Consider the following 16961-nt stretch of genomic DNA (forward strand, 5'->3'; position numbering starts at 1 on the left):
TGATGAAAGTAGTATTAATTAGAGTTGAATGAGTCGGCAATTTTAGAACAACATTTTTTTTACAAAGACTCGCTTTTTATAGGACGGGGAAGTATATTATAAAATGGATTTTTTTTCAAAGATTTTAAACATTGAAGCTATAATTGTTTTTTAAGAGGAATGATATTTTCCTTTAAAAAGGGGAATGGTATTTATACAACCATTCTTTAAGCAACTTTTGAGACAATCATTTTTTCCTTTTCTTTTAGGACAAAAGCAATAGAAAGAAAAGATGGAATCAGATGATGAGAATCCAGTGCAACTATAAGATGACACATGTTTCTTATAATTTAACCAATATTTTGAATTCGAACATCATCATCAAAACTCTTAAGCAATTTGCCACCAATTTGAGTTGCACAAAGCTCAAATGATTAATCTCTACCGCTGCGCATGGAAGATACTACAAACAATAGTTAAAATAACGTTGTGATGCGACTCTGGCTATTTATTTATTTTTACCTTTTTATTCCCACAAAGTGTTGAAACAAAAGTTTTGTATCGTTTTTTTTTGTGGTAGTCGGGGTTTTTGTGGTAGCCGAAGTTTGAACCCCAAACCTTACATATATTATGCATTGTTCTACTTAATGATAAAAGTTTTGTATAGTTCTAAGTTTTGTGTAGTTTTGTGGTGGCCGAAGTTTGAACCTCAAACCTTTAATTATATTAATTACTTTCTCTATTTTGAAATGTATGTCGTTTGTCTTACATATTAAGATTTATATTGTATATTAATTAAAAAAATAAGGTTAAAATAAGGTATGTATTGTAAAATTGTGGCGTGTATTTCAGAACGGATTGAATATTAATTATGACTATGTTTTTTATTTTTTTGGTAGAATTATAAGGATTATGTTTAATCATAGTGTTTTGTTAAAAAAAAATGTTATAGTGTTGACGTAAACGACTTATTTAATTCAAAATGTTTATTTTTGTTTTTTGTGTTGGTCAGTTGGTGGATGTGTACTGAAGCTGTAAAGCATATCCATAAACAGCCATCGCATCCTTTCCTTTATACTAGTAGTATACGTGTTTTTCCTGTTTTTTGGTACAAAGTATTATGTGTTTTTATATCGTTGGTTTCAGACTCTCGATCGGATTACCTTCATTCCAACTTTCAGCCAAGTGTTGGATTCAATTTTGCATGCATGTTATTGTGGACAGCATTCATAACACGTGACATAAATTATTAATATAGTTGGTAGTAAATTTTAAAAACAATGTATGACTCTCTGGTTAGGCGTGCATGATATTCAACTCTGTCAATTGTCACCATTTTTTTACATCATACACGAACAATACAATGCCAATACAATGCCAAGTGATATTTACTTTAAATGACTGAATAAGTGTGACCGTTACAAAAATTCATTAACTTTTTTTTTTTCAAGTAGCCTAGTGGTTAGAGCTCACATAATTTAATTGTGAATTTAATTGTGGAAAAGTGGAGTGTCCGGGGTTCGAACCCCGGCCCCTGCATATAAAATGTAATATCCCAACCAACCGAGTCAAGCTCACGGGGATACAAAAATTCATTAACTAATGATCGAATTATACAATTCGAGTAACTCACATGTCATCTTAGGTCTTTACAAATAAATTAAGAAAAGATTTTAACTAAATAAAATAATGCAATTATTCTATGAAGATTATGATCTCTTTATTGAAAATTTAAGGCTAGTAGTGTTGCAAATTGACTTAATGCAATTTGTAGTTGATCGCAATCATGTATGTAAATCTATTTCTGGGTTAGCCTCTGTAGCTGTTCAATTGCTTGCTGCGGTTTTGGCTGTCTGGTGTATTTTTTGGTTCCTGCTGTCCGAAGTGCTCTTGTTGTTTTTGCTGTTTTGCTGGTTCGGTTCAACAGGTCTTGGGTGCTGGTGGGGCGTTAACTCGGCGGAAGGGTGTGAGGCAGGGGTATGCGTGCAATCTTGTAGCATGTATAGGTCGGCATCATCATTCTTGTCCGTCTTTGGTGGGGTTTTTTAGGGAGTTTTCGTTTTGGTGTTCCATATATTTGCGGCGCCTCCTTGTATTTTTTCCTCACTTTCCGCGAGTGATTTAGTGTTCCTTGCGCTAGCTCGTCGAGAATAATATTTGTCATTTCACAAAATAATAAAAAAAATAACACTAAATATTTTTGAACATAGAGAATTAGTTTGTCATAAAATACGAAGACTACTTGACGCAAGATAAAAGATGGGTGGGTAATTTTCCCTAATAAATAATCCACTCTTTTTGTATTGAAAATTTTGAGATCATTATTGTTGCTGCATTACTCTGGTATCCACAAAGGGAACTGGCCAACAAAACCCAAACGCACGGAAAGACTAGCAAATGCTGATCTCTCTTATAAGCAGAAATCTTTGGTTTAAACATATGAATACCATCATTTCACATCATACATCAAACTCTTTCCCCTGTCTTAATTGACTTCTTCGTTAACTTAAATGCTTCGAATATAGATTCATTTTGCTGAACTCCGGCATTCTTGACACAACGCTTTGTATGATTTGAGGACCTGCTTAATATCTCCATCAGTGATACATTTGACTCTTGAGATTTAGAAGTTGAAGTGGCATATTTGTTCTGTGTATTTCTTTGGAATTTGGCAGAAACAACTTTGGGTGCTTGACTCTCCCTTATAATCTGAGATACAACCGAACAGAGAAACCAGGAGTGAGTATGACAGTAGAATATAAATGACGTAAACAACATTGAATATTTAAATAGCATTTAAAAAAGGAGAGGTCGATTTGAATAAGCATGCTTGTTACCATCACAGTTCTAGTAGTATTATCCACAGATTCCACTAAATCATGCATGCTAAACATAAATTTAGTTGGATCCATATGAATTTCAACTGATGAAAGAGTGTTGAAAAAGTGTGTCAGAGTGTTTTGCTAGCATAATTCATAGAAAAATGGTATAGCATTACAGTTATTAATGACATGCTAGTTTTTCGAATTTCTGATAGTCATTACCGTATCTGAAGAATCCTCTGACATCAACACTGAAGGTCTGCTGTTGCTGTCATCTCTCCCAAATATATATGATGATCGGACCTTGCTTGATCCATGCTTTTGAGAAGAAGGCATAAATTGATTTGAAGCTCGACCGATAAAAGATGACTGAAATATTTAAAACAAAATAACTCAGAAATAATCACATTAAACACAGTTCTGTATTGCTGATAAAAACAGTTTTGTGGTTCAAGTATATACTGAAGTTGTCAGAAAAACATCTACATATATAGACCCCCTACAATTTTATTTAACAAATTTGCTGGGATAAAGGAGCACTTCATCAGGTAAAATAGCTATGTTCTAGCAGTTCAAAGTAACCTACCTTTGATGATTTAGTTATGTTTTGGCCAATGTGTGGCATATCAAATATGGCTGCAGCATACAATAATGGAACAAACCGTTAGCATGGTCATAATCTTGAAGCCTGATTGGTGTACATTGCATAGGTTTTGCCAATTTCGTGAAATACTAAAATTAATAGATCTTACATGGAGTTCTTCCTTTTATCTTGGTATCAGGAACGACATTTAATTTCTTTATGAGATTGAAAACTCCCCTGCTGCTTTCATCTTCAGCCGGTGAAAAGAATTGAGCGTTCTTCTCCTGTTACACATTACAATTTTGATATGAAAACAAAAATAATCATCATTTCATCACATGAGTACCTTAGTGCATGCAAAGATGGAAATGCAATAAACTTCTGCCAAAATCAAAGTGACAGCAATACATTTACTATAGTAGCTGAGAAGCAAGAACTCACAACTCTATAAGAGAGGGACTGTTTGGCTAGCCTCTCCTCAGTTTCCTCATCAGATGATACATATGCATCATCTTTATCCGTAAACATCTGCGGGATCATCTGCTTCGCCTTCTTCAGATTGATCTTCACAGCATCAGATGGAGCAGTGAAGTCTTCAACTTCATCGTCAGATTCATTTTCAGTTTCTTTGCTTTCCTCGTCTTCCTCTTCAACTTCATCGTCAGATTCTTTCAATCTTGAACCGCAATTAAGTTTCTGGAGTAGATTATCCATCCCAGTTGTATCCTGCTGCTCAAGCCATTGCTGATGGAGTTGGTCACGCTTTTCTCTATCAATTGGCGCTTCTTCATATCCAGTTGCTATCATATCATTAAGCTCCTCGATATCATCATCATCATCACCTTCTTCATTATCTTGGAAGCGTTGTAGGTCATTGTCACTGTCATCTTCCTCTTCGGCTTCTTCATCGACAAAAGACTTGACAGGGTCACCGCTTGCAGGTAAAGACAAGTCAGCTGATCCATGTGAGTGTGGCACTGTGTTCTCCTTGTCATTGTCCTCGTCATCGGAAGACCTGGAAAAAAGGATTGGTTGTCATTTTTAATTTCCAGAACAATGGAAAGCAAATTGAAGAGTCCTACACTATGGAAGAATTAAAAGGCCAAGGTTTGTTAAAGGAAAAAGATAAACAGGTCATCATTATTTGTCCATCATTTACTTTCTCATCATAACAGCACCAGAATTTTCCAACGTAAAAATCCAAATTAACAACCATATAGCTAAGCTCATCCCAAAGTAAGGATTATAGTTTATAGTAGAATCAGCAACGATGAAACAAATGGTGACAATAAATAGACAATGAAACTTTATGTGGACAGCCAGTGAGTGACTAAATCTGAAGATAACAAAGGAAGAAACATCTAAAAACTTACACATCATCATCAACAGGAGCAGAATCAAGTTTCAAGTTCATTGAAAGCATAGATGGGGCAAACACTTCTTCGGAAAGCTTATTCAACTTCCCATTGAGGGCCTCTTCTTTAATATCATTTATTTCAGAATCAGAAAAGAGATCCTAGAAATCAAAGACAAATAAAGCACTTGGTGAACAAAATCTACATTTTTAAGAAAGCATCTGAATAAATGGGTGACATAATACCTGGGTATCATCAACAGGAGCTCGAAATGCATGTATAGTTTCTGAAACCACATCCTGAAACTCAGCGTAAGCAATGATTTAGATAGCAATATTAACATGATGAAAACCAACATCTCCCATTTAATAAACTAACACAAAGATTTCAAGGGCAAAAATAAATCAATTATATTTGATTCTATACTTTGTAACTTATGGATTTCAAATTTCTCAATTTATAGTTTATTTATTATCACATTTCTTAATACCATCAAAATATAGTGAGAGCAGATACAATTATACAAATATCAGTTCAGTCCCCAGTTAGATATTCAAAATCAATGCATTAGAATAACATAATCTACTACTTTGAGACGAAGAAATGCCAAATTGTATTGTATAACTAGCTGGAATATTGACTAACCATAGGAGAAGGAATGTTTTCACGGCTCGAATGATTTGCAGCATCGTTGGAACCACCAATATGCGGTGTGCTTAAATCATTCTCTGCAGGGCATGTAGCTGGTGTTTCTTCGGATTCGGCATTTTCAATCTTATTAGTTATCTCTTCACTAGGATGGCGAGGCTCAGAATCAATATCCACATGGAAACCATCATTGTCATGAAAAGAAACATTAGATCTGAAACCCAACCCAGGTATCCATTAGTGTTTATCTAAAGTAAAAATATCCCAATTAAGTGCATGCTGAAACAAAATATTGATGTAAATCCACTTACTTCTTTAAAAATTCTAATTTCCTCTTTCGAATTTTATCCAGTATAGACGAAATCGGCTTCTGAACCAGAGGAACAGGTTTAAACGCAGCATCTCTTGTTTCTAAACAAAACACGGTAAACTAACTGAATAATTGGAAACTCAGAAACAAAACAATAGAAAAGATAAAATCCAAAAAAAATCAATACCGCGAAGAAGTCTCTGAGACTCGGCTCGAAGTTGTTTGAGATTTTCTCGTCTTTCCTATAAAATCAATGAATCAACAAATTAATAAAATCAATAACAAATTGTATAAAAATAATTCACTGGAAAACGCATACAAACCTTTTCGGCTTTTCTTTTATTGGAGATAGATTCTTTAAGCTTCTTCTCACTGCCGTTACTGTCGTCACTGCTCTTCTTCTTCGACTTCTTATTCTTGTTCCCTTTCTTCTCTGAAACTTCTTCTTTCTTCTCTGAAACTTCTTCTACACTAGGTTGCTTAATTTCTAATTCGACTGTATTCTTATCCCCAGATTCTTCTATTGTCTTCTCTGGAACCCTGGCGTCAAGTTCATCGTCCATAGATTCAAACTCCAAAACCCTCTTCGCACCCAAATCGTTTTCCTCGACTGTGTCAGTAACATTTTCACCACCCAAGCTTTCAATTTCAGGGACAGATCCTCCAATTGACTCCTCCAAGCCAGAATTCTGTTCGGATTCAGAGAATTTGATTGGGGACGAAGAGGGGAGAGGATTTTCTGAAACCCTAGATGCCTTCTTCAAACGCTTAAGCTTTCGTTCGATGATGGGAGAAGAAGGTAAGGCTTCGAAATCATCGTCGCTATCCATGGTTGATTCTGAGATCTGAACGACACTTTTTGGTTTTTGGAAACAGGAGCTTTAACCTTATCGAATTGAAATGGATCGCGCGAAATAGTTCTAATCTAAACCTAACCTAACCTAAATAAATGGCGGTAAATTTGTTTCAAAATTCTATAAAAACGCGCCAAACAAATTGCTTTTATTATAACGCCTTTTTTTTCTTTTTTTTTTAATTTAATTTTGCACATGTTAATTTTGCTAGGTATATGGGTCTCTATTTACACTTTTTTGGGTGAGACTGCAATGACCTGCAAACTTAATAAAATTGATCGTTACACCCCTTGATTTGCTCACAGACATCTACAATTTCCAAAATTGTCCCTTCGAATCATAACTCCTGGTCACTAGTTCGGGATTTACACCCTGCGATTTATGCCCAGATACCTTGTCAATACATACAAAAACATAAACCGTCATTCTTCCTTCAAACTTATTTCCTTACATTTTACCTCGCCACTCCAACAAATCAAACCCCATCAAAATTTATCAAAGTCAAGCAACAAATCAAACTCAAACATCAAGTACATGTTCAAAATCTATAAGCCTACACGTTCATTCGCATTTTGTATGTTAGGGTTTTAGAAAGTGGTTAATATGATTGTGAGTTAGAAATATCCTTAGTTATTTGGATAATTATTGATCAATTAGAAAATTGTTTTTACTATGAACGTAGTTTAAATTAAGTATTAATGGAATGTGGTAGTCTAAAAATTGAAATAACACAATGGAGATTATATCTTTATTTTATGCTCTAGTTGTTTCAGGAAATGCTTCGAAGAATGTATAATTGATACGTTTTCATGGTTGTTGTAAGTACGGCAGACAACATTGGTGTGTTGAGACTCGATAGACCAGCCCAACACAACTTCGTGCATTGAGAGTGCGTTGCAGCTAATCATCCTTCTAAATTGTGTCGTCAATGGATTACGAGCGACACTGATGCCACCATTTCACAGGCTGCATAGTCTTCACAAGCTCGAGAGGCATCAATACTGCATAATAGTATGAGCGCGAGCAACTTGATGAGTTGCCACATGTGCCAACACCACCACCATGGTAGCTATCGTCAACACCGCCACCATGCTTTTGGACTGTGGTGGAGGCATTCAATCTTCAACCGCTTTCCCATACCACATATACCCATATTAATCTAAGTTGATGTATGGAGTTGACACAACGATGGCGTAAAGAGACCAACAACTTTCACTTTTACACTGGTGAAATGATTGTCATACTGGATTATGTGTCATGTCTTTTTGCACTTGCCTATCTATGGTAAGTTGGTAAAGCATCAAGTGCAAATGTCCAAAGAAAACGGCGGTGCTTTGCTTAATGAGTTGTTTGGTGTGGAAATTGAAGTTGCTTATGATAAGTGCGAGAAATTAAAGGATACTCACATCTCATAAGATTGGCCGAAGGCAGTGGAATTTTTTTTCTTTTGTTATTTTAATAAACATCCAAAAAACAAACAAAAAGGTCTGATTGTTAGGATTCTAACCCAGGACACACATGCAAACCAACATCAAGTATATCCCACGTGAGATTTGAGTACGTGATCATGTCACCTCTATCGCAATTAATAACCACTGCAACTTTTAAAATTTATTTTATATTGGAAGGGAGGAGATTAGAGGGACAAGGAGAGAGAGATCTTCTATCTTTTTTTAGAGATGAGGTTTGTAGATAATGATAATTGAAGGATTATATTTATATATTTTTATTTTAATAATACCATAATATACCCCGAGTTTAGAGAATTTATTATCTAAACCCTCTAAAATATCCTTCCAATATATTTTTTAAGTTTCCCCAAATTAAAGGAATTGAACCTCCAAAGTCTCTTCCCTTCATGTTCTCTACTCTATTCCTTTCGGTGCCTCGGCCGTTCTTCCCAAGCTCTCCCCTCCCCTCCAATCTCCCAAATAAACCTAAAACATTTCATTATTTATCTTTTGCTTTACTAGTGCATGTACTGAAAATCCACGATAGTCCCACAATCTACTCAAGATATTGTTAAGAATTAATTGCTTCAGCAATCAACCATATCCTTGCAACTTTTTGTCACATAATTTTTCTTCAATGGTGAACTGAGGACACACTTTTTGAACTCAAGACTCTCCAAGACTTTTGTTGATGATGCTCTACATGCAAATAAGATCATTTGAGAATCCTAATTCCAAAATAAATTAAGTGGAAAAATTGAAAGTAGAAAATATCATAGACAACTCTAATACAAATATGTAAGCAAATATTGTCTTATTACATGATCCAATATTTATATTAAAAAATCATCCAAACGACATGATTTCTGTTTTTTAATAAAAATAAGGCTTAATTAATGATTTGGTCCCTTAAGTTATTTGTTGGTTACATTTTGGTCCCATAAGTTATTAACGTTACAATTTGGTCCCTTAAGTTATTTGTTGGTTACATCTTGGTCCCATAAGTTATTAACGTTACAATTTGGTCCCTTAACTTATTTTTGGTTTCGTTTTGGTACCTTAACTCTTCCTCCGTCAACCACTCTGGTCCTTTATGTTATTAGAGTTAAGGTACAAAAAACGAAACCAAAAAATAAGTTAAGGGACCAAAACGAAACCAAAAATTAAGTTAAGGGACCAAATTGTAACGTTAATAACTTATGGGACCAAAATGTAACCAACAAATAACTTAAGGGACCAAATTGTAACGTTAATAACTTATGGGACCAAAATGTAACCAACAAATAACTTAAGGGACCAAAATAGTAATTAAGCCTAAAAATAATTTCCAAATAAAAACATCAAGAAACAATCCAATATACTAACCCATTACCCATACAATTCTACATCGCACACGCAAGATATCAAAAGGAAAAGACAAACAAAACATGCTAAGATTCATTGTAATCTAATTTTCTACATCCTTAGTTTGAACATTTGTTTGAAGATTTTTTACTGACTTAGGATTCCAAACGAACATTTGTTGCCAAATCTCCATGAAAGCTCGCACAATTACTCCATGATAATCTCTAGAATTTAGAGCCAAAAAACACTGCAATAGTTGCTCCAAGTCCTTGGCCTCGGACATCTCCATCTCTTCTATCATCTCTAACATTGATTTCTTGAAGTCTTCGTAAGGATCCTTTGACTTTTTCACCAAAGCAAAGCTTTCTTTTACCTTCTCCTCCATTCTACTTGACATAACCTTCGTTTCGGTTCCTCTTCGATTCTCTTCCATTTTACTTGACATAACCTTCGTTTCTTTTCCTCTTTGATTCTCCGTAATACTTTGAAACCTCACTCTCTCAACCTTCTTCACACGACTTATCGTCCTTCTATTCGAGCTAGTTAAATCTTTATTCTCCTTTTTATCACTATAATTTGAGATAGGCCTAACTTTAGTACTATCCATAGTACTAGAAGAATGGACCTTCTCGGCTTCCGAGAATCTTGCTAAGCAAGAAATCAATGATTCACTTTCCTCTTCATTGATTTTATCAATTAGAAACTCACTTCTTCTTGAGGGAACGTCGGAAGTGCTTTTGCGGCCTTTGGATTTCACTTTCTTAATCTTTGATGACACATTGCATTGGTGTTCCGGCGACGAAGCAGGAAGGTTTGGATACCCTATGTCATATGCTTTGGAGTTCACCGGAGAAAGACGGTATATGGCAGGGCCTGGATTCCCGGGGAAAGAGGAAAGGTCATTGGAGCGACACATTTGAAAAGAAGGGATTGTAAATTTCATCTTAAAGCGTTTAGACATAGCGTGGCTGTGAAACTATAAGAAAGAAAATTGATGTTGTGCAATTTAATTAAAAGTTAATGTGGTGTTATTTATAATGGGAAATGCAATGTAAGAAATTAATTTAAGGCCGGCAAGGAAAGAATAAGGACAAAAGAAAGTAGGACCAAGGTGATATATAGAATGACTGAATCCGAGTGAGTGAACGTGTGATTCGTATCTGAAGGCGTCATTCATGAGACTCTTCGAAATGGCTGTGAATTTGGTGGACCAGTTACATATTTTACATATTGAATAGGACACGCACATAATTGCAAGAATTCCACGTTTACATTTATACAGAACTAAGCAGGGATAAGTTTTCTAAACTTTCTCAAAGACAAGGCAAATTCTATGGTACACCCAAAAATTTGGGTGTATTGGTACACCAAATCAATAAATTAATAGTTAAATGAGTTATTTTTTGAAGAGAAAATTGTTTTCTATCACCTATAATTATAATAATTAAATCTTATTTACCAAAAACGTCGAAGAAATAAAATTTAATTTTTCTGAAATTTTTGTAGTCATAATAGAGAATTTTGATTATTTTTTACAATAAAATATAAAAAAAATTAGTATGATTTTTATAAACAATAAAATGATGTTTTTTCTTATAAAATGACATTTTCTAAAATATAAATATCAACAAATAGCTCTTTATTCCATAAAAATAATAATTACGGGTGTACCGTAGAAGTTCCCCAAAGATAATTGAATATTTTGCAAAATGTGATTGAACATTAGATCAGTAAAAATCCAGCAACTTGTTTGACAAGTTCAACACACAACATATCCCCCAACCGCAAAAGAATGAATCCGTCTCTATCCAGATCCCGTTACAACAATTATTTTTAATAAATCATTACACTTTGATGCAATGGGGATGTATAGCTTTATTTATTTTTTGCATCACACATTGCATATGAGCTTATCATATGCATGATTTTTGATAAAAATAAAATAAAAATCTTTCTACTCACCGTAATTAGGATATTTGTCTTTCAACAAGCATCCTAAAGTATCCTTAAGACTTCCTTTTAGACCGACGAATTACCTAACTAAAATTAATTTGGTTACTTAGAAAATCTTACTATAGTTCATATACTTTTGAAGAAATAACAAATACTGACGTTAACTTGGTTATGAAGAAAATTCTGACTATAATTTATCTTATTAGAAGAAAGACTTGACTATTGACCCGATGTTTAATTTTTTTTTTCTTCTTTTGAAAACTCGGTATCCGGTCCAACAACCGACTAATCCAAGGGGATCAATCCCACCGCCCACTTGTGGGGCCCCATTCAAAGCCAAAGCAAAGCTTTGTATAGACTTGCCCGTCGAAATTGGCAGTAGAGGGAATTTAATTGATGATAATAACAATATAAATATAACTAAATGGGTGACTCTAAGAATTGAACTGGAATTCTTTTCATGAGGAGAGTCATGTTGCCAACTTTTTCAACACCGTTGATTATTTTTTATTTTTTTGTGTTTCAACATTGTTGGTTCAAATATTGTTCTTAAAGAGATTTTGTTTTTACAGAATATGTAAAAAAAAAAAACTTTTTAAATAAATAAGTTAATTTAAACACATGACATTTTGTTGTTATCTACTCCCTCCGTTTCAAAATGAGTGTCGCTTTAGCAAAAAAAAATTGTTTCAAAATGAATGTCACTTTCGGTTTTCAATGTAATAATAACTTTTTCTTTTCAATTGTACCCTTCAATTAATACTATGTTACACTACTTCCAATCCAAACCGATCCAAAATAAAACCGCAAACCGATCCAAAAAAACCGAAAACCGCAAAAAACCGAATATATTTGGATGCGTTTGGATGTTGTTTTGTAAAAACCGCTAAGATCGGATCGGATTTCGGATCACTTTTTCAAAACCGAACCAAACCGAACCGAACCGCAAAAATAAATATTAATACTTATTTATTCTTTTATTAGTATTATAGATTGCATTATTATGTTGTTTGTTAAATTTTAATCTTATACATTGCACTAATTTAATCTATATTATTATTACTTCATATGTTTCATAAATAATCGATAATTTTCATACTATAATTTTATTTTTTTTAATATATTTTGCATCAAACCTATTATTTTACCGTGTTTGTGTAATATTAATATTAATAAAAAAAATTATATTCTTCAAAAAAGAGTAAATAAAAAAATATATTTTGCATTTTGGACATCCAAAAACCGATCCAAATTAAACCGCATATATTTGGATCGGTTCGGTTCGGATTTTTTTAGAATACTCATCCAAACCGAACCGAACCGCATGTGATTTTTATTTTGGATCGGTTGACATTTTGCCTCAAAACCGATCCAAACCGCACCGCGAACACCCCTACTTCCAAAGTATTATTTTTTCTTTAATGAAAAACAAACCAATAGTTGATTAGGATAATTTGGTAAAATTGTTATGACATTTGACTACTTTATTCCATTCCTTAATGTATGTGCAATTGGCTAAAGCGACACTCATTTTGAAACGGAGGGAGTAGTATCCAAGAGTATAGTAGTAAAACTCGCATTCTCCAAGTGCTAAGAAATGAAGAATTGCAAGTTTGAACATGGACTTATCGAATCCACACTCCATCATTTCATACGCTTTACAATATTTTATGATCTCAATAATATTATTAAATAAACTTGGAAAATAAGTCAAATGTATGTCTAATTAATTGATTTCAGAAAGACATTTTTGTAGTTTTAAAAAAATAACAAGGTGAGACCTAGCCTGCCTTTGAAGATTGGTGGGCAATTTACCCTAACCAATAAAAAACAGCCATGTGTCCTACATTATAAAAATAACATTTATTATTTATTTTACAATTTTAGCATGTATTTTATTTTTATTTTACAATTTTAGCATGTATTTTATTATTTGCATATTCACCCCATTTTAAATTAATGATATTTTACAATCTAAACCATCAAATTAATTAGATTTTCCTTTCAATCCAATCACTATCCAACTCCCTTTTTTTTTTCAAATCTGGGTTATGACAAGTCGACATGCATCCAATTTTACAAAAATCATTAAAAATAAAATATATCACCGCTGGAAATCTGGGAATCGAACCAGGGAAAAAACTGTTGATCATGCAACTTGACCAATATCTTTTACATGAAACGGATCGGAATGCAAAATATATATTATTAGTGAGCAATATTTTTTACAACGTCTTATTATCCAAGCTTTAGTAAAAAAAATAAAATTATATGTATATATAAATTCTTTTTTGAGGGAATATGTGTGTGTGTGTGTGTATATCTGAAATAATAAATATTTCTACAATAAAACAATATGAATTCATTCATTTGTTTTTTTTTTTATATTTTAAATATTATTCTTTTATATAAATTCATACTATTTATCTAGATTCGATGAACTACAATAATGTTTTATTTGTGATAAACTGAATTGTGATTTATTTTAGGTCCAACATTTCTTTTGAATCAGATGAACTATTTAAAGGTATTAAATGAAAATTGTCAAGATAAATGTAACGTTTCTATTAAATATTTTTGTCTTTTATATTTAAAAAAATTTGTTAAATGTTTGCGCTCGATGAGAATTTTATATGCTAATATATGCCGATTTAAATTTTTATGTATTCATGTGAGAAAGTTAATATGTCAAAATTTTGAAAACTAATAACTATTTTTAAAATATCAACATTAATGTAGTGTTTTTATTAGATATTTTTTATTTTATTTGCAAAACATTGTTAAATAATTGCACTACACTCGTCGCAAAATTGACGTGCTTATATTGCGGAAGCATATTTTTATGCACCTATATGAGAAAGTCAATGTGATAAAATTTTCAAAACTCATGATTATTTTTCTTGTTGAGATACGGACGTATTTAGTAACAAATAAATTTGAATTCAATGAAATCATATCTTCTACCAAGACATTCACCGAGAAAGCGGGAGCCCTTCTGAAGGAAGTTATTCAGAAGCAAATGAAACTGTTTTTACTTTCGAAACAAGTAGCAAAAAATTGATTAATAGTTTCATATCATTATTATTTTCACTAACGGAAAAATGCGCACCACCGGTCCCGTCCGCTCTTTTTGAGTCATTGGAAGTTGAATGTAATTTTGAAAGGATCAAAAGTCAGCTCAAAAGAGACTATTTTCTAATCCATACTATTTGGACCATTAAAAATGGACAAATCTCAAGGACCCAAATAGTATGGACTATTTTCTAATCCATACTTCATCCGTTATCTTTTTTAAATGATAAGGAAAAAAAATTGGACATATACAATTCATTGTATTTTCGTTTTAATATTAAATTTACTCTTAGAAGTAGAAAAATCAAAAAGTTAAGGGTAATTTTTAAAGTAGAAAAATCAAAAAGCCAGCTCAAAAGAGGCAAAATAGGTTATTTTCTTTATATGTTGTATATAATAGAAGTATAGATACTTAGTCTCTTTTAATATTTTTGTTTAAATGTTTGAAATTGAAATATTTATATATATATATATATATATGTGTATATATATATATATATATATATATATATATATATATATATATACACTATATTTTATGCTACATATAAAGAAAATAACATTTTTTTGGAATATAATCATTCGGACTGTTGAACATGACTTTATTGGAATAAAAACGAAGCAGGAACTCGAATTTTGGAAATTGGAATCTTCGTTGTAAGTCGATGTGATAAACTGTCCCGTTAGAAACCTAGTCAACATGGAAGGACATTGATTCGATAATCAAAACGGACCCAACCGACTAACGGATCAAATATAATCAATCGTACCGTTGAATATGACCTTATTGGAATAAGAACGAAGCATCAACTGGAATTTTGGAAATCAAAATCTTTGGTGTAAGTCGATCTAACGAACTATCCCATTAGAAACCTAGTCAACATGGAAGGACATTGCTCCGACGATGAAAACGGACCCAACCGACTAACGATATCAAATACTCCCTCCGTTTCAAAATGAGTGTCACTTTAGCCAAAAAAATTTGTTTCAAAATGAGTGTCGCTTTCAGTTTCCAATGCAATAATAACTTTTTCTTTTCAATTGTACCCTCCAATTAATACTCTACACACTACTTCCAAAGTATTACTTTTAAAACTAACCAATAGTTAATAAGGATAATTTGGCAAAATAACCATTCTCTTTCTCTTAATCATTGCATTTCTTAATATGTGTGTAAACACCTAAAACGACACTCATTTTGAAACGGAAGGAGTATAATCAATCGTACCGTTTAATATGACTTTATTGGAATACGATCGAAGCAGGAGTTGGAATTTTGAAAATCGGAATCTTCGGTTTAAGTTGATCTAACAAACTATCCCATTAGAAACCTAGTCAACAGGGAAGAACATTGCTCTGACGATCAAAACTGACCCAACCGACTAACAATATCAAATATAATCAATCGAACAGTTGAATATGACCTTATTGGAATAAGAACAAAACCTGAACTGGAATTTCAAAAATCATAATCTTCGGTGTAAGTCAATCTGACAAACTATCCCATTATAAACCTAGTAAACATGGAAGGACATTGCTCCGACGATCAAACAGGTTATACCGGGGAATCCCCTAAGGATACGATGGTATCCTTGACGTGACTTGCACATTCACACCAAGCGTATCGACAATGGTAGTTTACAGAATAAAGTTCTGTCAATTTCTCTCGTGCACTAGAGAAAAGAAAGAATGATTTAGTATAATTTTCGGCAGAATTTAGACTCACATAATTATGATTTTCTATGTCTATTTCTGAATTTTTTTCGTGTCTCTAAAGTGTCTCTATTTATAGAGAAACTTATGTCATATGGTGAAGAGAAACAACTCATTCGAAGAGTTTGTTCATGAATGGTTACATTGCTTCAATTGTCAAGCATTACATCTTTTATCTAAAAGGTCTCTCTTCAACCATTGCAACTTTCCAAATATATTTTGAAAATTTCTCTCACAATCAATAATAAAAGGGATTTTTTTTTGAAGAAGCTAAATTATAGGTCGTGTAAATTGGCATCAAGAAGAATCGAACCTGAGACCTTAATGAATAATAAACGGAAATAAAATAATAAATGTTATTTTTATAATGGAGGACATGTGGCTGTTTTTTATTGGTTTGGGTAAATTGCCCACCAATTTTCAAAGGCAATTTAGAAAAAACCAAATAACAAAGTTATAACAATTTCTTCCTGCAGGACCCGATAAACATTTCCAAACAAGCACTAAATCCAGATGAACAAGGCAATCCTTGGCTTTTGCACTACAAGTTCTTATCTATCGGGGTTCTTTATCTGATGTTGATTGCCCAACCCTACCATGCCTTTGCTATGATACACAAGGTAGACCCACACACACTTAATTTTTTGTTAGTAACATATATGTACTCAGTTTTTTTTTTGTCCTTCCTTTTATTTATTGTTAATCAATCAGGGTTGACACAATAATGCACCTAATCTAGATAAGGACCATATGGTTTTGCCTACGTGAGGTAAACAGATAAATCAAAGATTTTTTTAAAACTCTATTTTACTCCTGAATCAATTTGTCTAAATTAGATTGTTTCATCAATGCATGTTTAAAAAAAGTCACACGTTTT

At 32.9% G+C, this 16961-nt stretch overlaps 2 protein-coding genes across 3 annotated transcripts; both read right to left on the reverse strand.

Annotated features, from left to right (window-relative positions):
- Nucleotides 1-2250: 2250 nt before the first annotated feature.
- LOC146942860 (DNA ligase-like protein) lies at nucleotides 2251-6594 on the reverse strand. 2 transcript variants are annotated; one of them, XM_085756951.1, is made up of 11 exons: nucleotides 6021-6594; nucleotides 5885-5939; nucleotides 5699-5798; nucleotides 5385-5601; nucleotides 4985-5038; nucleotides 4758-4900; nucleotides 3826-4399; nucleotides 3554-3668; nucleotides 3388-3437; nucleotides 3024-3170; nucleotides 2251-2688 (listed from the first exon to the last, which is right to left on the reverse strand). In XM_085756951.1, exons 1-11 carry the CDS (start codon nucleotides 6525-6527, stop codon nucleotides 2446-2448), a joined length of 2205 nt encoding a protein of 734 aa, XP_085613077.1. In that variant the 5' UTR covers nucleotides 6528-6594; the 3' UTR covers nucleotides 2251-2445. The 2 variants fall into 2 exon arrangements, with proteins under 2 accessions (XP_085613077.1, XP_085613078.1); XM_085756952.1 differs by lacking the exon at nucleotides 3388-3437.
- Nucleotides 6595-9334: 2740 nt separating this feature from the next.
- Nucleotides 9335-10377, reverse strand: LOC146942861 (uncharacterized). The gene has a single exon (XM_085756935.1). It carries the CDS (start codon nucleotides 10305-10307, stop codon nucleotides 9450-9452), a length of 858 nt encoding a protein of 285 aa, XP_085613061.1. The 5' UTR covers nucleotides 10308-10377; the 3' UTR covers nucleotides 9335-9449.
- Nucleotides 10378-16961: the final 6584 nt, after the last annotated feature.

This window comes from Medicago sativa, chromosome 3 (assembly GCF_051527215.1).
Source record: "Medicago sativa cultivar Bolivia chromosome 3, Bolivia_mono, whole genome shotgun sequence".
In the NCBI taxonomy this organism is placed as follows: domain Eukaryota; kingdom Viridiplantae; phylum Streptophyta; class Magnoliopsida; order Fabales; family Fabaceae; genus Medicago; species Medicago sativa.